General features: G+C 44.3%; 1 protein-coding gene across 4 annotated transcripts in view; it reads right to left on the bottom strand.

Annotated features, from left to right (window-relative positions):
- Positions 1 to 20,467, bottom strand: part of CATSPERE (catsper channel auxiliary subunit epsilon) — an 891,786-nt gene that overhangs the window by 172,744 nt on the left and 698,575 nt on the right. For all 4 annotated transcript variants that reach the window (XM_075596820.1, XM_075596822.1, XM_075596819.1 and 1 more), the window contains one exon: positions 14,261 to 14,339. In XM_075596820.1, coding sequence (XP_075452935.1) covers positions 14,261 to 14,339 — 79 coding nt within the window. The remainder of the gene's footprint in view (positions 1 to 14,260; positions 14,340 to 20,467) is intronic.

Consider the following 20,467-nt stretch of genomic DNA (forward strand, 5'->3'; position numbering starts at 1 on the left):
TGCCATATTATATGGGTATGATGTACTCCTAAAACAATCAATGGGTACAGGGTGGGTACAGTGGGTCCAGGGTGGGTGGTTAGGCCTCCCGGATGGGTAAGGGGGCAGGGTGGGTTAACCCCTTAATTACTATAATGGTTATTAATCGCTACGGTGATTAAGGGGTTAAGGGCCATTATAATATGTTTTGCTATGTTGTTTTCTGGCAACGGAGGACATGGACCTGCAGTAAGCTGACCAGGATGCCCTTCATATTGCCAGGGGTAAGTGGAACTGTTTTATTTACTTTATTTATGCTGCATGGCTAAAGTTGTGTTTAGTAATGGGCAATTAATCTATTAGCCATATCTGGATAATAGTTATTTTGCCCATAACTGTACTGTATGTGATTGGGGGGTATGAGGGGTGGGTGTATTTATTGAAATGTATGCCTTGTTTAGTTTTTTGTAAGTTATAGGAATGGTGCTGCAGGCCTGCTGGGAGCCCCGGACGCACACTGGGCCCACCCGAGAACCCCCGGTACCACCTGAGGACCCACAGGGTACACCGTGGGGAAGAACCGGGGGCCCCACAGCTGTGTGGGCCACGGGGACCACACGAGGGGCCCCCAGACACCCATGGGAACCACCCAAGGGCCCACAAGACCCCTGTGGGAATCACCCAAGGGCCCCCAGACACCCGTGTGGATGACCTGGGGACCCCCATACACCCGCGGGGACCACCTGTGGACCCCATTGGGGCTTGTGGGGACCCACATGGACCACCTGGAGGCCACAGAGCCTAGCGGGGACATCCCAGAGGCCCCCAGACACCCCTGGGTACTCCCCATAAGGAGCACCGGGGAATCCCACTAGCCTGTGGTATTAATCATGTGTCTATAAAAATAAATTTTGGTTTACATTATGTGGGGGCATGGGGTGGGTTGTGTATTGGTGCTTACTAGATATTTAATTTTGAACATTACACTAATCTAGCAGGGGGTCTCCGGAGCTGAACCACATTGGTTTCAGGTCCGGGGACCCCCTGCTTCCTGAGATACAGTCTGTATACAGGCAGATACAGGTATGGGGTGTCGGTATCTTCTATGCATTAGTGTAATGTTTAAAATTAAATGGAACACCCGTGATTGCCTGTGAGAGGTGCGCAGTTAGAGTGACTGATTCAGCCTATCTCTTACTGCGCGTCTATTACAGAAAGGCAGACCACGGTAGGACTCACACAGCAGGGACCCTTTTGTCTCCCCCAGCAAAACTTGTGCGGATCATGGGGTGATCTCGAAACATGGGGAGATGTCGAAATCCATTTAGAAATTTGTTCGAATAACGGCCGCTGCATCTGTAACAACTGGTGTTGGTGTTATTCATTTGTGCACTCGTGGCTGAGATCGACAATCGTGGTGAGCACATCATGACAGTATGCTCAACCCCACAAAAATGGACCCCGCCGAGGTGGGGCGAGTCTTGAGCACGCACGCCAACATGTTCTCTAAAATAGAGAAATATCTTGAACAGAACGACCGACGTATGGACTTGCAACAGAACCTTATCTCTCTCGCTGTCCGGGTGCAAGCCCATCTTCCTACTCCCGTTCTATCGGGTTCTACCACCCCTACACCTACCCTTATGTTTGTGTCCATGACTTCTGAACCCCGACTCCCAACCGCTATGCTGGAGATCCGCATGGATGCTGAGGGTTCTTGAACCAGTGCTTTATCCAGTTCGAGATAATGCCTTCTCGCTTTCATTCCCACAGATCCAAGGTGGCGTATATTATCTCACTACTCACTGATGATGCTCTGGCCTGGGCTTCCCCCATCTGGGAACAAAGATTGGACCTTACTCAGGACATCGGTCTACTCACCAGGGAATTCCGTAGAGTCACTCCTGACATCAGGTACTTCTCTGCCCTCATAAGTCAGGAAAAACCAGCTCCCATTGAGGTCCAGGGGAATCTCTTTGGGAACAATCTCCACTTCCTCTATTGCCAACCAGAATATTGGTTCCAGTTTCTCTTACTGGGGAGGGTTTTCAGACCACAGCCTTAGCCTTCATGGATTCCGGGTCTGGAGACATCTTTATCGACCAAGGCTTCGCTGAGAGGAATAACACCCCGCTTGTCCGCAAGAGGATCCCGTTTGTATTAGAAGCCATCGATAGTCAGCCATTACAACCAGCCTTCATTTCTTTGCAGACTATTCTCTTCCACTTACAGATCAGTGAGGATCATAGGGAGGAGATCCATCTGGATGTGATTAACACCCTTTCCGTCAAAGTGATCCTGGGTCTTCCGTGGTTCCAATGTCATAACCCCCTTATCGACTGGACCAATAAAGAACCTATCCAGTGGAGCATCCTCTGTGCAGAAGACTGCACGGTCTCCACCCAAAAGATATGTGGGTCGGTCACTCCCGGAGATGAGGAGAGCTCTTTACCCAAGGTATATTTAGAATTCTGGGATGTCTCTGACAAGGCAAAATCAGAGTTTTTACCACCACATTGTCCCTTCAATTGCCCTATCGATCTTTAACCCAGTTCCTTGTGAGGATTCGCCATGTGGGCGATTCTGTCCCCTTAACCCTCACCTGTCTGTCCAGAGTTTTAGGCACTCAGAGAGGGCATTCTGACAGGGGTTCGCGGGCGCGGGCATGCGCAGGTGGCACGCGGTCGGTTTCCCAGGTTACGGTACGTGGTCTGCGTTCCCGTTCCATCTCTCGACTCCGCCCCCACTCTGGGGTCCGCGATGTGCGACGCAGTGGGCATGTGCGGGATTCCTGCTCCTCCTCGGTTCCCGCCTCCGGTCTCTGTCCCCGCACTGATGCGGGTGACATGGCACGCATGCGGCGCGTGCGACCGGTTCGTCCTTCAGTTGCGCTGATGACGCTCGGTGTGCGCGCAGCATATGGTAGCCCCACCTCTGCTCACAAGTGGGAAGCTCAATAGGACACACCTGTGTATCCAGCAGCCTACCAGGGAAGGGCTACATACTTCCTGACTACCTCCCATTGGTGGGAGGTCCTATTTATACCCTGTCTGTGCAGTCAGTCATTGCTGAGCATAACTTAGGTTTGTGATGCTGTTCCTTGCTGCAAATCTTGAACTCTGCCTTGCTGTCTGGAATTCTTGCTGCCTGACTTTGCTTTGGACTTTGTGATACTCTCCTGCACTGACCCCTTGCTTTGGATACCAACTACTCTGATCTCTCCTGCACTGACCCTGGTTTTGGCTTAACGACGATCCCTCCTTCTCCAATCCTGACTCCGGCTATGTACCCCAACGATCCGCTACTCTCCACTCCTGAACCTGGCAAGTACTCTGACTACGCTGTCTTCTATACTTCTGACCCTGCTTAGCACGACCATCCTACACTCTAGACACGCCCCCGCGGTTGTGGTCAGCTTTCTGTCTCAATCCCAACCTAGCCCCGTGGTCGCACCCCATTTATGGTGAGCTACGCATCACATTAAGTTCTTCCCAGGGGAAGGTCTTATCCACTCTCACTCCCGGAGACCAAAGCCATGACCTTCAAGAAAATCTGAAAAAAAAGAAATCCTCTTCTCCAGCCGGAGCAGGATTCTTTTTTGTAAAAAAGAAGGATGTATATCTTTGACCCTGCATCGTCTACAGAGGTCATAATAAGATTACCCTTAAGAACCGTTATCCCTTGCCTTTGCCGTTATCCCTTGCCTTTGATCTCTGAACTTTTCGATTGTCTTCAAGGGACTACCATCTTCACGAAATTGAACTTGCGTGGTGCCTACAATTTGGGAAGGATTCTCCAGGGGGACGAATGGAAGAAAGCCTTTAACACACAAGACGGCCATTATGAGTACCTAGTCATGCCCTTTGGTCTCTGCAATTCCCCTGCTGTCTTCCAAGACTTCGTCAACAAGATCTTCAGGAACCTTCTTAATCGGTTCCTTATTGTTTACTTGGACAACATCATGCTTTTTTTCAAGTCCCTCCAAGAACACATCAGTCACGTCAAACAGATACTATTACGCCTTCTTGAAAACCATCTTTTTGATAAACTGGAAAAATGCCAGTTTCACCAAGCTTCTACGTCCTTTTTGGGATATATTATTTCGAACTCCGGGTTCACCATGGATCCAGCCAAACTAAAGGCAGTCGTGGATTGGTCTCACCCTACTACACTTAAGGCCATTCAATGTTTTTTAGGCTTCGTGACTTATTATCGCAAATACATTCAGAATTTCTCCTCTACGGTAGCTTCCATTACCGCCTTGACCAAGAAAGGAGTGGATCCTGCTTCTTGGCCTCCAGCAGCCATTCAAGCCTTCAATCTTCTGAAAGGAGCCTGTGTGTCTGCTCCCATCCTCATACATTCAGACCCCAAACTTCCATTCACCTTGGAGGTGGATGCATCTGATGTCGGGAGCCATCTTTTCACAAAGAAGATCACCTCAGGCCAGGCTTCACCCTGGTGCTTTTTTTTCTAAAAAAAAAATCCTCTGCCGAGCAAAGTTATGATGGGAACAGGGAAATCCTGGCCATCAAGCTTGGTCTCGAAGAATGGAAACATCTGTTGAAAGGTACGGAGAACCCAATTACCATCTTAACCGATCACAAAAATCTGCTATACATAGAGGGCGATCGTCACCTAGGTACTCGATAAGTCCGCTGGTCACTTTTTTTCTCTCGCTTCAATTATATCATTTCCTTTTTACCTGCTTCCAAAAATGTCAAAGCTGATGCTTTTTCACGATAGTTCATAGTGGACGGTAAATCCGAGGATCATCTGGAGACTATTCTTCTTTCTACAGTAAGTACATTCTCTCCGCCAACATGTTTGACGTACTAGACTACATTCTATCAGAGAAATCTTATATCCCTGAGAATCTCAAAGTCCCAGAGGGTCGCCTTTTTATCTCTCCATGATTCCGGAAGAATGTTCTAGAATGGGGTAATTCCTCAAACTCTTCTGGACATCCTGGTTCCAGAAGAACCACCGATCTCGTGGAATAAACTTTCTGCTGGCCCGACATTCAAAGGGACATTAAAGAATTCGTCAATGCGTGCCCGATGTACTTAAAGCAAGACTCCCAGGAGCAAACCACCGGGACTCTTACTTCTTCTTCCTATCCCGGATCGCCCTTGGAACCATTTGTCTCTGGACTTTATAGTAGAGCTTCCTGTTTCCAAGGGGATTAACACCATTCTTGTTGTTGTGGATCGCTTTTCCAAACAAGCACACTTCATTTCATTGAGAGGTATTCCCAACTCATCCAAGTTAGCAGACATTTTTTTCAAGGAGATTTTTCGTCTGCAAGGGGTACCACAGACCATCGTCTCCGATCAAGGTTCTCAATTCATTTCAAGATTCTGGTGCTCTTTTTCGCAAAGGATGGGCATCTCTTTACATTTTTCTTCTGGGTATCATCCCCAAACTAACGGTCAGACAGAGAGAACTAATCAGTCCTTGGTACAATACCTGCGCTGTTTCATCTCTAACACCCAGGATAACTGGACAGACCTACTACCCTGGGCTGAATTTGCACACAATAGTCTGCGCAGCGAATACACCCGAGAGTCACCCTTTTTTATTAACTACGGATTCCACACATACCGCCCCCCGATGTCCAGATCTTCTTCTGAAGTACCGGCTGCGGATAGCAGAATTCATCTCCTACAGGAGTCATGGAAAAGGATTCAGGAAAATCTTAAGACTGCAACAGCCAGACCGGCGCAAGATCCAGGAATTTGATCCAGGAGATAAGGTGTGGTTGTCATCAAATAACATACGCCTCAAGGTGCCCTCGCTCAAACTGGCACCCAGGTTTCTTGGACCCTTTCCCATAATAGAGAAGGTCAACCCGGTGTCATATCGCCTACCTCTTCCCTCGTCAATTAGGATCCCCTCTGTTTTTCTCTTCTCCCTACTAAAACCCACCTTCCAGAGTTCTCGTTTTCCTGATTCTTCCACACCTCCAGCTCCCCTTCTCGTACAAGGGCAACAGGAATATGATATTCAGTCCATCGTGGATTCCAGGATCTCTAGAGGATCTATACAGTATCTGGTCCACTGGAATGGTTTTGGACCAGAGGAACGCTCCTGGGTCTCTCATCACCATCTTCACGCTCCCAGACTCATACGGGCCTTCCATCAGAGATATCCTCTGAAGGGATGGGTACTGTGAGGATCAAGGAGACACATCGCCCTTGGCGTGCTCCTCACTCACCTCTGCCCGTTGACAGGGCTCCCACATTGCTGGTAGGGACGCCACTCCTATGGGGACCACCCCGCAACCGGCTCGTGCGCACCCTGCTCCAGTCTTTAAGACTTGCGTCCTCGCGCCAACGTCAGGGTCCTCCTCCTCAGAACATGTCAGGGATACTAATCTCACCTGATCCCTGTTTCAGATGCTCCAACCACAGCCCGCACTGCAAACACACTTCCATGCTGCAGGTTATTCATTGGTTGCTCTCTGCTACTTATGCTCAGCTGCCCCACTGGAAAATTGGCTGAGCATAATCCTATGCTCACTTGTGTTCATCACATCCTAGCCTCCGCAGTCTTGTCCAGTCTCTTTGTTCTACATGTACTGACCCGGCCTTGCTATTGGACTCTGCTCTTCCGTACCTCTGACTCCGGCTATCTCTGACCATCTCTGACCATCTGCACCTCTCCAACCCTGACCTCGGCATCCATACAATGGCCATTCTCCTCTCTCCAACCCGGATCCTGGCTAATAGTACCTGCAATGATCCGTACCTCTCCAACCCAGCAGGTTTATCGACTATCCATACCTCACCAACCCTGACCCGGCTACCTCGACCAACCTACTCTCCAGACGTGCTCACGCAGCTGTAGGTGGTGTTTATATCCATCCCCACCTCGGCACTGTGGTCACACCTTGTTCTTGTCAGAACATATATTCAAGGTATTCAGAAAAACCTTTCAATCCATCTGATTTAATAGATAGTATGTGATAATATCGTCACTCAAAAATTAGTGGAAAATATACAGCAATTATTTTTCTCTCCAAATGGGGATTTATGGATAAAAGGGACAAATATAGCCTGCTATATAGGTCTGACCTGTTCTCCATGCCACATATACAGTATGGAGTAACCACTTAGAGTGTACAGTATAAAGAAAATTACAATACAGATGATAGGTAACAAAGTTGAATAGTACTCACAGCATATGAAAAATTCTTGACTCTTTTTGGCATGCTTCCAGCAATTAAATAGCAATTTTGTAATCCCAGGATAGGGTTAGCAGTGCACAGCAACGAGGACAGGAAAAATAGAGCTCAGCACATCAAAAAAAGTTAAACCGATTTTATTAGTGAAGGCGACATTTATGATATTATTGTTATTACTCATGGAATGTTCTTCCTTCTTTTTGAGGCCATATCAAGTAATAATAATGTCATAAATATCTTGGGTATACCCCTGACAGATGGAGAAATGTCCCTTCTCAACAAGAGGTTAAACTTTGCCCCATTTGACAACTTTGAACTATTCGACACAATGATAGACTTGCAAAAGTTCATTAGAAAATTGTCTTTAAAAAAGTTTTTTCAAAAAAAGATTCAAATGAGCCTTAGACTCTGTCTCTTGATGAAGAGACTAGTGTGATAGAGAATCCTCTTACTTTTGGAGATTAGGTTGTTTTGCCAGATCTGAAAAATTGGTAGAGAGAGACCTTCAATTATTGGCAAAAGGTTTTACCTTTTCATCTATAAGACACAACAATTTGTCTAGATATGAACAGGATGACCTAAAAGCCCTCAAAAATAATAAAAATATAATTATAAGAAAAGCTGAAAAGGGTGGTGCAATTGTAATACAACATAAAGAAGCCTACAGAGTTGAGTTCCCCTGAAGAAGTGCGCATGCGCACGAAACGCGTTGGGCCTTTGAGAGTTCATTGCCAGCACCACTGATAGAGGAGCAGAGCCTTGCAGCAGTCTTTGGAGTTGCGATCAATAGGAGCTGACATTTGGAGTGTGATTCGGCATCCCTATCCCGCCCGCTGTGACGTAGTTTCGGGAGGAAACGGAAGGAGCCTTGTGGAGGAGAAGGCAGAGTCGCCATTTTTTCGGCATCAGCACGAGGAGTGACCTGCAGGACTCCACATGCGGCACGCGTCCATAAGCATCTACCGATCGATCCACTATCCATCTGCCTATATCCTGTGGTCTTGCTGTAAGTAGGATTCCGGTTTTAAAACACCGGAACCCGAACCCGCTCGTCATCAGTGTGCTGGATTTTATTGTGTTCATTAAAACTGTTAATATTAGTCAGCCTATTGTCTAGTGTTGTTTAAGTGTTGTTTGTGTTTATATGTGTATGTTTGTATCTGTTAAGTTTTAACCAACTGTGTTACACTATGATTTTGTTCTCTTGTCTTCCCTGCATGGCATAATACTTTTGCTGCTGAGGAATCTGCTGTCCACTGGACTAGAACATCCATTATTGGACATTCCAGCCCTATACTGGACTCTATTCACCATCCAATTGGACTCTAAGGCGCCGGTCTGTATTTGTTTTTTCTACAGAGTTGAGGCGCTTTGCCAAATGAATATTAATTAATATCTCAAATTAAAAACAAATCCTAAAAAAGATACATTACTGAATTGACTGTTCTTATAGATCTTGGGAAGGAGTTACAGGTACTTAGTGATCAGGAGTCCTCATTCCTCATACACACCCCACTGTACCTATATTCTACCATCTCCCAAAGATCCATAAGTCTCTAGTCTGCCATCCTGCAGACCTTTATATCGAGCATTGGATCTTTGGGAGATGGTCTATCTTGGTACATGGATTCCTATTTACAGCCACTAGTTCAATCTCTATACCATCTTACTTAAGAGATTCTTCTGATTTATTCACTGCAACACAAACACTCAATTGGTCAAGTACATTTCTTTGGGTGACACTTTACGTTATGTCTTTATACACTATTATTGACCCCAATTTAGGCATTTCAACTATTCAGCACTTTTTGCATATATCTAATCTTTCTGTTGCACAAAACACTTTTATCACCGATACCATTAAATTCTGATTACATCACAATTATTTCTTATTTGACACATCATTTTATTTACAGACATGAGGTATGGCCACGGGCACTTTTTTTTGCACCATTGTACGCAAATGTATTTATTTGTGGTTTTTTGGGAAGACACTTTTATTTTTGGGGACATCAATCCATATCAATAAAACATTATCTTTTATCGTCGTTACATTGAGGATCTCATTTTTATTTGGCAAGGATATTCTGTAACTGTCATTTATTAATTATCTTAATATCAACAATTATAATTTAAAGTTTACACATCGATTTCATAGACATCACATAGAATATTTGGATCTATGTCTACAGTATACTGCACCGACACACTTTATTCGAGCAAATACCCGGTATGTACCTGGCAGATACCTGGAATGCGCCGCTCCTCACCTCTGACAAGCCCCGTTGCATTTGCCTTCCCAGCCTGGGTTCATGCCTGGCTGACGGGCGTCTGATCTGTTAAATGATAATGATTAGGATTTAATAGGCTGCAATGCTTCGCGTGTCTACCAAATGGCATAAATTCATGAATTGTAATGCAGTATATATATATGTACTGTGCAGTATTGCAGCCAGCGGGAATAAAATGCTTCAATCCCTGCCGGAAAATAACTCAATGCACTCGGGCAGAAAACAGTCACAAACCTCAATACACCCGGGTATACCCGAATTCGTGGGACTAGCCGAGCTCGAATAAAGTGTGTCGCCAGTGTATATCGATATGGATTGCCATATAAAAAGTGTCCTTTACTGGTAACCTAACTCCTGTAACTCCTTCCTTAGAGCAAACAGTGCCCACCCTAGATCCCTAATAAGGGGTATCCCAAAGGGACAATTCGAAAGGTTACATCGAATCTGTTCAGATGATGATTTCTTTCTGAGACAGTCAGATGACCTTAGGAAGAGGTTCCTACCCAGGAGTTATGCCTGAGATACGATTGAAATAACGTTTGAACAAGCTAACTGTCCCAATCGAATTGATTTGATAAATATCGCAAAAAAAGAAAAGAGAATCACAAATGAAGATTCTGCCCCTATGTTTATTTCTACTTATATTAGACAATCAAATCAGATACGGACGATTATACAAAAACATTGGGGTGTGTTACAATTGGATAGTGAGCTTAAAAAATATTCTCTTAACACTCCAAAATTGATATTTCGTAAAGCAAAATATCTAGGGCATTATTTGTCACCCAGTATTTTCCATACAGATACTCATTCAATGATGAAGGGTTTCAAATCTTGCAACAACTGCAATGTGTGCAAATATGTACTGTAACACCTTTGAAAAAAAAAGTGTAATTACACTAAAACTACTCATAAAATCAAAATATTAATCAATTTTAATTATGTTGTTTACATGTTGCGCTGCAGCTGTGGCACATGATCGAGCACATAACATGCACAGGAGAAAGATGAACGAGGAGGATCTGGAGTCTGAGCGTGTTGGCAGAGGCAGAGAAACAAAAGTGTGACCTGGGCAAGGAGCTTAAGGGTCTGAAGACTGAGCTATAGGACACAGTTGATTCTACTGCTACCCAGCAGGAGGTTTCTCATATGACAAAGACCCTTGACAAGGAGGCACGAACACATGAAACACAATTGCAAGAGTTCAGGAAGAAATACATTAAGCTCAGGCTGTGGAGGAGCTGTCCAAGCAGCTGGAGCAGACCAAACAGTTGAAAGGCAATTTGGAGAATGCCAAACAGTCACTGTTAGTGAGCGCTATGATCTGGCCAACGAGGTCCAGGCTCTTCTGCAGGGTAAGGGAAACTCTGAGCCCAAGAGGAAGAAGGTGGTGGTGCATCTTCAGGTCAAGGTCACGGAGGGCAATAGAGTCCGGGCTGAGCTGGCAGAGAGAGCCAACAGACTGCAGGTGGAGCTGGATAATGTCACTGGTATCCTTCCCCCAATCAGACACCAAATCCATTAAACTTTCCAAAGATTTCTCTACACTTGAGTAACAACTGCAGGATGCTCAGGAACGTGTGCAAGAAGAGACACGTCAAAATATGAGCTTCAACGCTAAACTCAAATGAGTGAAAGACAAAGAGGTAGCGAAGTACCATTCTTCAGCCCAGAAAGGCCCGGAACTTGCCCCAAAACGAAAATGCCTCAACTGGAAGTTGAGGAAGAAGAAAAAAAGATGGTGGTGCACGATAGTTGCGCACAGGCCTCTTCACAGGACAATGTTGCATTGGGGAGGGGGATATGTAATGGAGTCACTGGCTCTGGATACTAGAGTGCATAGGTTCTACTGCTGCGACACACTTTATTCGAGCAAATACCCAGTATGTACCTGGCAGATACCTGGAATGCGCCGCTCCTCACCTCTGACAAGCCCCGTTGCGTTTGCCTTCCCAGCCATGGTTCACGCCTGGCTGACGGGCGGCTGATCTGTTAAATGATAATGATTAGGATTTAATAGGCTGCAATGCTTCGCGTGTCTACCAGATGGCATAAATTCATGAATTGTAATGCAGTATATATATATATATATACTGTGCAGTATTGCAGCCAGCGGGAATAAAATGCTTCAATCCCTGCCTGGAAAATAACGCAATGCACTCGGGCAGAAAACAGTCACAAACCTCAATACACCCGAGTATACCCGAATTCGTGGGACTAGCCGAGCTCGAATAAAGTGTATCGCCAGTGTAGTGTGCAGCAGGTTAAACTCATCTGTAGGAGTTTAAAAGTCAGGAAGTGGCCTGTACACTCTTAGAGACTGCTTTCCCCAGAGAAGGGGGGAAGAGATTGACTTCTCCCGACCAGGAAGGACCCTGGCAATTCTGGTGTAGTTGGCCTGCCAGACAGAGGTTGGCCATGAGGACCATGAAACTGCAGGACACAGCCTTCCAGCAGGGAACTGGTGTTCCCACCCCACAGAAGGAGTGAAGCTGTTGCAGGGTCCAGAGGGAATTACCCGGAGCCCTGGAGGGATTCCCCAGCATCTCAAATATAACAACTCTTTTCTGTATGTGATTGTAGATATTGTTGTTTAACCTGGAAGTAGGATAGCTACCCTGGTACATAGCTCGGGACCTGCTTCTTTAGTGAGATTCCTAAATAGGAGTAGGCATTTATTTTTTGATTTGTTTTGCCTTAAAGGGATAGATGATATAGTTACTATTGCAGAGTAATAAAAACCCTGTTCATGAAAACGCAAAGTTTCCTGCCTTAATCTAAAAGTACTAAAAAGAAGAAGAAAAGAGCACAAAACTCATGGTGAAGTAAGTCTTTACTGAACACATGAAAAAGTATTAAAAGCATTTACAGATGTCCACAGATATATGGCACAAGATAGTATGTAGAATCACTTTGGGCAAAGCAGTGATGCCGTCAGCATAGGGTGATGCTGCGACGGGGCTCCTCCAGCTCCTTTGGTCCTCTCCTTCAGTGGGAACAGCTGATGCACTTCCACATCACGTGTTTGCGCGATGACGAAGTAGCGTCTCTTTGTCCTTACATCACCACCCTTCTCTCTGATTGCTGTGGTGATTCCCTCATCCAGTTGTCTGTCTCAAGAACTGCTTCTCTGCCTCTGGGCTCATACAATGGTCAGCTCCCCTGGTCTGCTCCTCTGTGCTGCCAGCTCCTCACTGTTCTGCTACACTGTGCTTGTCTAAATTTAGCATACACTGGCGACACACTTTATTCGAGCTCGGCTAGTCCCACGAATTCGGGTATACCCGGGTGTATTGAGGTTTGTGACTGTTTTCTGCCCGAGTGCATTGAGGTATTTTACAGGCAGGGATTGAAGCATTTTATTCCCGCTGGCTGCAATACTGCACAGTATATATATATATACTGCATTACAATTCATGAATTTATGCCATCTGGTAGACACGCGAAGCATTGCAGCCTATTAAATCCTAATCATTATCATTTAACAGATCAGCCGCCCGTCAGCCAGGCATGAACCCAGGCTGGGAAGGCAAACGCAACGGGGCTTGTCAGAGGTGAGGAGCGGCGCATTCCAGGTATCTGCCAGGTACATACTGGGTATTTGCTCGAATAAAGTGTGTCGGTGCAGTAGGTTGAACTTGATGGACGTACGTCTTTTTTCAACCTCACCTACTATGTAACTATGTAATTATGTAACTATGTGCTGCGCAAACACATGATGCGCAAGTGCATCAGCTGTCCTCACTGAAGGAGAGGATCGAAAGAGCTGGAGAAGCCCCATCCCAGCACTGCCCAATGCTGATGGCAGCCCTGCTTCACCTACAGTTATTCTATATACTATCTTGTGCCATATATCTGTGGACGTCTGTAAGTGCTTTAAATCATTTTAGCTAGATTCAGTAAAGACTTAATTCACCATGAGTTTTGCGCTTTTTTTCCCCTTCTTTTTATTGTTGCATCTTATACTAATTCAGCATATATTCTTAAACTACTTGTGTACAGTATGTGGGCTTATGTTAAGTATCAAAAAGACTAAACTTTAAGGATTGCGTACCATGCACTATACTGTAATTTTAAAGCACTTTGAGTCTCATTGGGAGAGAAGCACTATATGAAATAATGTTATTGTTGTAGGAAGTTAAATTAAATACATTTACACCTTGGGATCCATTTATCAAAGTCTCACAACTATCAACATATTGGGCCTCATGCAGAGAGCATAGAATTTTCAAATTGGTGAATTTCATAAAAAGTAGTTTTTTTGGAGAGTTTTATTCTCCATATGCAGAAAAGTGCGAATTCTGCTATGTTTAACATGGATGCGTGTGGCGAGTTTGAATGGAAAAGATGCGCGCTTCAGAAATGTGTAAAAAAAAAATCGCGGCTTTTTTTTCCCCTTTACTATAGGCGGCGAGCGCCATCTTGCCATCTTTTCCTGGCGCGGCAAAAATGCGAAAATCGCGCCATTTTCTTGGCGCGAACAGCCGCTACATGCCGTTCGCACCTCTCTGCATTCGGAGAGTTTTAGCAATAGAAAAAACAAAATGGCGCGTTTTTCGTAACTCGCCATTTTCTGCCGGTTTCTGCGCGAAATTGTACAAAAAATGGCGAATTTTGAAATAACGATGCTCTCTGCATGAGGCCCATAATGCGGTTTATTGCTTTAATCTGGTGCTGTTTTTTGCTGTAGCTTTGGAGCCGAGAGACTTTAATTTAAAAAAAAATGCACTTTATTTTTTTCCCTTTTAACATTTTAATTCCCTAAAATCTTACTACTGAACTTATTATTAGCTATTTTACTTACTCTTTTTGCTGGTAGAGAACAGGTTCTCCCAGCATAATTAGGCAGTAGCTCAATTGTTGTACTCCCACTTGTTGCAATTCTACAAAGAAAAAATATACTTCAAATGAAGCATAACAAATCTGCATTTAAAAGTCTGCATAACATTGTTTTATATGACAAAAGAAAACATATTGATCTTCTATTTGATTCCAAAGAATTTGCTGTTCTCTTTATGTAATTACCTACAGTAATATTGGTCAATTGTATCTACATGTATTGGTAACATCAAAATACAGGTGTGTGGTATATGTGGCTTATAAACTATGCCAAGTCTACTTGATAAAAAAAAATATTTATAAGAAGGACTACTATTAGCAGTGACAGCTTAAGGAGTTATATCTTGGCAACTGACACTCTTCTACAACAACCATACATTACTGTATATAAGTAATTTTAAATACAATAATGATATTCATATTTTTAGTAATCTGTTTGTATAAATATTAATCTGAGACAATTGAAGAATTTTATTTCCTCTAGGCCCTCCATTGTACAGTATGTGATATTACTATATGTAGAGCAGTAGTTTGCTTTACTTTTCCTCCATTACTATCGTCCCTCTAACAAGGACAGGGCTAGAACTTGAGTGAGCACTTTATTGACAAACACTCTGACACTCACAGGCTCCACATGTTTAATTTAAATGGACAGACCATCCTAGGACCAAAATGAACTAATGGTAATTAAATGTTTAATATGTTTACTATTTGTAACGTGTCCTAACCACAAATGAGACTAGATAATCCAGGGATGGGAAAGGGGAAAAGGGAGGGGTAGGGGATGCTCCCGCATCAGCAGGTATATAGTGAGTAAATAGTAGTATGTCAGGCAAAATGCCGGTGCAAAAGAGGAAAAATATATAACTGAAAAAAAAGAGAGAAAAAGATCCTCCTTGAATGCACTCGGATAAGCCAGTGATTGATGATAATGAGTGTATTTAAAAACCTTTTAATCACAAGAGAAGGTTTAAAACAGGATTGTATAGAGGGGCATGGTATATATAATCCAAGGCCAGCCCCTAATAGGCAAACCAAACAGAATCGTCCTCACTTGAGAGGAGATATAAGTATAACAACACCTTAATGTGGAACTGTGTCGCTCAGACAATCCCCATTACTATAATACCAGAATAGAAGGCCCATAAACCATATGGAAATCCTTTTATCAATAATTAAATGAACCTAAAATGGTATAGGTCATTGAAGCTAAGTCTGGAGGGGTGATTATCTTACACCGAATGGACAGATGGTATATATCTGGATGATATCCCTAGTCCACTTAAGCGGTGTGTACAACAAATAAACAAAACATGGTGAAAACAATAACAACGCAACAAAGATGATCATCATAAAAATGGAAACTCAACCACCATATACATGTAGTAGTGGGATGCGTAGCTGAATAGTGTGTGAGCTCTGCAAAGGGCAAGCACAAAGTGTGCTAACGGAGACGCCCTGAGGCACGGTTCAAAGACCGTATCCAGTTATAGCCTCTGTGTACTGATTGATGTTTAATGCAGAGATCAAAATCACAGGTAGCCTCTATAGAGTCCGGTAATAAACACTAATCAGACCTAATAATTATAAGTTACTGATAGGTACACGGGGTAAGGAACAGCCTGACTCATAAATCATATTGAGTCTCCCTCTAAGCAGGTAAATATAATATATACACTGCTAGGGCTGATAATGGTCAGTGAACAGTACCCCTGGTTACACCTCCCTCCCTTTTGTGCATATATTATGCTGGTGACCTGAATGGTAGCTATGGTAAAATGGAGACATAGCAAACATAATGATGTACAATATAATATCAGGACATAAAAGTATCTAAGGTCCTAATAGGGGTGCTACTTAGCTCATGGCTGCATATAGAAGCCATTACACCATCGTAGGTAGAAGGGAACGGCTGCAGGATACCATGGGAGGGGTGTTCTGGTCTCGAGGCGGCAGCTACAGCCGCGGAGGCGCCATCTTGGGTGCGGTGACGTCACCACGCTCGTAGTCACCTGACGCACGTTTCGCGCGGGATCGCGCTTTCTCAAAGGTACGTGCACGCTCTTAGAGTGCACTTTAAGTAGCTTGTGGTTGCCACAGCGACCGCTGGGGGCGTGTCTCCCCTTCGTCGCTCGCTTGCCTGAACTGCTGCACTGTCTGCTACACAGCCGGCTCTAAATTAGTGAATCATGTCATGACCTCCACATATCTGGGGGTATTATTAACCCTAGTAGTTCACCATGGAGCAGTCCAAGGTATTTCAGTATCCTGTGTGCTATGTGGATACTGCGGATGCAGGTAAACATGAGTCCCAATAAGGTTGTGTCATAATGTAGTTCACCTTAAAGTGGCAGTCTCATATATATACACAGTAGCTATATCCTTGCCCCAATAGAGTGTAAGGGGGTCCATTACCCTTCGCTATAACACATTGTGACAATTTGGAACACGGGGTAAAATAGCAAAAGGAAGGAAAGGAGGTAGGTGGTTCTCCTTAAAGTGGCTATGCCACATAGATACACTAGCTACACGTTTGCCAAAGTAGAGTGTTATAGGGGGTCCAGTATCCCTAGTTAAGACACATTATGATGGCTTGGGGTATGTGGTAGGGGGTAAAGGAGAATGAAGGAAATGAGGTAAGTGGCCCCATCCCCGACTGAAGTTGCAGAAAAAGTTCTGCCTGCTGATAATTACAGTTGGAATCATGGGTATCATAAGGAGGGTAGAGATTAGCACAGGGGAAGCGAGTGGTCAAGATGCATACAAAAATACCACCCACCTCAGAGGGCAAGAACATAGATAGGATTGCACCGGATACACTGTTGGATGATATTGAGCACACTCGTGGGTGTGTGTGGGGTAGGGAAGGGTAGGTAAGTCATAGGGACATCAAATAAACGGGGAGAAGAGAAATTCCTCGTTTAGTCCCCTAGGGACTAAAGTGCCCAAAGTATAAATCCAACGAGATTCCCGTCGTAGGATCTCGTTGTCCCAGTCCCCTCCTCTACTGTGATTGGATACGGCCTCAATACCTACAAATTGAATAACTGAGGATAGTCCTTGATGTTGATTGTGGACGTGGTTAGCAACAGGGGTATCCCGATGATTACGGATGTCCCCTAGATGCTCAAGCACTCTGTGCCTCAACTGTCTTTTTGTTTTTCCAATGTATTTTTTCTTGCAGACACAGATAATCTGATAGACCACGCCCACAGTTCTACAATTAATAAACTGACGGATGTTGAAACTACGTGTGTCATTCCAGTTATTAAAAGTCTTTGTGGAGGAACAGGAGGTGCATGCAGTGCATTTGTGACATTTAAAGAAGCCATTTGATCTGTTGGCAAGCCACGTCCCTGTGGATGGTCTCTGATAGTGGCTATGTACCAACAGATCACGTAGACTGCTGGCTCTCCTGCTTACAATGGTCGCCCTCTCGTTCAGGACCTCTCTCAGATCCACATCCTCACGTAATACATGCCAGTGTGTGTTCATAATGTTGGTAATTTCTGGCCATTGGTTGTTGAACGTACCAATGAAGCGTATCACTTGTTTTTCAATACTTGAGTGAGCACTTTATTGACAAACACTCTGACACTCACAGGCTCCACATGTTTAATTTAAATGGACAGACCATCCTAGGACCAAAATGAACTAATGGTAATTAAATGTTTAATATGTTTACTATTTGTAACGTGTCCTAACCACAAATGAGACTAGACCGCAAGGTTGAGGTGGGGATGTATATAACCAACGCCCTACAACCGCGAGACCAAGTGCGGATTGCAGAGTCAGGGTCGTGTAGCCAGGTCAGGGTAGGAGAGTTCGGGTAAGTCGTGGTACTTGCCGTAGTCAAGGGTTGGAAAGGAGAGTAGTCGTAATCCATAGCCGTAGTCAAGGTGAGGAGAGAGTGGGAGTCCAGAAGCGAGCCGAGGTCCAGGTACGAGCAGGGGTCACAACGAAAGATCAGGCAAGGCACAGTAACAGCAACGTATAAAACCAAGTGTTAAGTGTTACCCACTACAGGCGCTTAGATCAAATACTGGGCCTCATGCAGTAAGCGTTGATAAGGGAAATATGGCCATTTTATAGCCAAAATTGTGTTTGAGATTCAGTAAGCGCCGATAAGTGCTTCATATCGCCAGGTTTCGGAGCCGATAATTTGGTTATGGCCAGTCGGCTGCCGATAAGCCTGTTTTCGACACTGATCGCCACTTTTTTAAATCGGCTGGATTCAACAAAAAAAAACAGCTTATCGGGGCTGATCGGCACTACGAAATTGAGATGTTATGGCCGATTTCTCCCGCCAACTAAAGTTGGCAGTTTGGACGGGAGAACGATCGCTAAGGCTGCCGGAACGGCACTTAGAAAAAAAAAATCTTCTGTACATCAATGGAAGTCAATGGAGCGGGACGTATAACAGTATAGTACTGTTTACGTTTCATTGCTCACAATACAAGGGGGATTTGCATTACAGTGTGGGGGCATTCCCTGCATTGTGTCACAGCTGATGTGTCTTATTTGCATAACATTCGACTTTTACATGTTTTCAGCATTTGCGGGTCACATTACTCATCATGTGATGATGTGGCAAGGGAAAATACTATACTCAACTCTTAAAGGAGAACCTCACATCATATCACACATTTTACTGAACTGACCGACAATTATTTATATGATGTTACACATGTCACACATACACCGTATATTCATGTTGCTTTACATTACACAATGCTTGTAATGTGTCACGCATCTTTAAACCTTCATGTACATCTAAATTCTCATGTTTACATCTACGTTTGGGTCCTCCCTATTTTCATGACGTCACTTATTGGACGCTCAATCACATTGCATGTTTACATTGTAACCGTAGCATTACAAGCACTTCAACCTAACTTATACACACATGTACAGTAATTCATCATTGGGACACCTTGTAAACTCATTCTATAGCAACTATCCTCATTACACAAATGCATGCATATGCACACGACTATTCATTGTTGCCAACATGTGACAATAACATGGATAATTACACATGTTACACAAAACTTTTCCCACGTCAATCTCAGCCTTTTTGTCTCATTACATGACTGACTCTTGCGTTCACAAGTGTTACATGCATTGCACATGCAACTATTTATTTGCAAGCAATCTTTGTACAAAGCTTCACGTCACATCATTGCCAAATATCATCATTCCCTGCAGAATACACACAACAAATACTTAGAACAACAAGTGCACACAGCTTGCCACAGAAGTACTTTATTATGTTAATGTAACACCTTGCATTTTACTATGTCACCTGACATCATCACATACCTATTTAAAGGACGCACATTACCTGCTCATTCACAGCTACTCATTTCAAAATGTTGCGATTGTTTAGGAGACGGAGGAACATTCTTTTCTATGACATGATTGCTGATCAAGAGAATGATATAGGGCAAGGTAGGGACACACCGAGGGACAGTGACAGTGACGCGGATACGACAGGGACAGGGAGAGGGACAGGCCGAGGGACAGGTAGAGGGACAGGAGATCAGAGGAGAAGACAGAGGAGACAACTTGTGCCTCGTCCGCGTCTGTACAGGGAGAGAACCCTGTTAGATGGGATGAGTGAGGAGGAGATTGTAAGTCGCTATAGTTTGAGTTCAGCAGCAATCTTATCTCTTTATCAGGAGATAAGGGGAGATTTAGATTTTTTCACAGCCAGAGGTCGTGCAGTCCCTGGGCTTGTTAAAATGCTGTGCTCATTACATTATCTTGCTTCCGCGTCATACCAGACAACTGTGGGCATAGTGGGCGGGGTCTCGCAATCTACATTCTCGCGGGCCTTAACCCAGTTTCTCTATGCACTCAATAGACGCGCTAGGAATTATATTCATTTTCCTACAGAGGCAACAGAGTGGCTGGAAGTCAGGACTGGCTTTTATAATATAGCAGGGATACCATCTGTGCTGGGTGCAATCGATTGCACACATGTTGCTTTGATTGCACCTAGTCAGAGTGAGCATGTGTACCGCAATCGTAAGCACTACCATTCACTCAATGTACAGGTGGTATGTGATGCCACGATGAGGATAATGCATGTGGTACCCAAGTTCCCTGGTTCCAGTCACGATTCCTCTATCCTGAGGAACTCTTCAGTCTTCCATGCGTTCGAAGAGGG

This window comes from Ascaphus truei, chromosome 4 (genome assembly GCF_040206685.1).
Source record: "Ascaphus truei isolate aAscTru1 chromosome 4, aAscTru1.hap1, whole genome shotgun sequence".
NCBI lineage: Eukaryota > Metazoa > Chordata > Amphibia > Anura > Ascaphidae > Ascaphus > Ascaphus truei.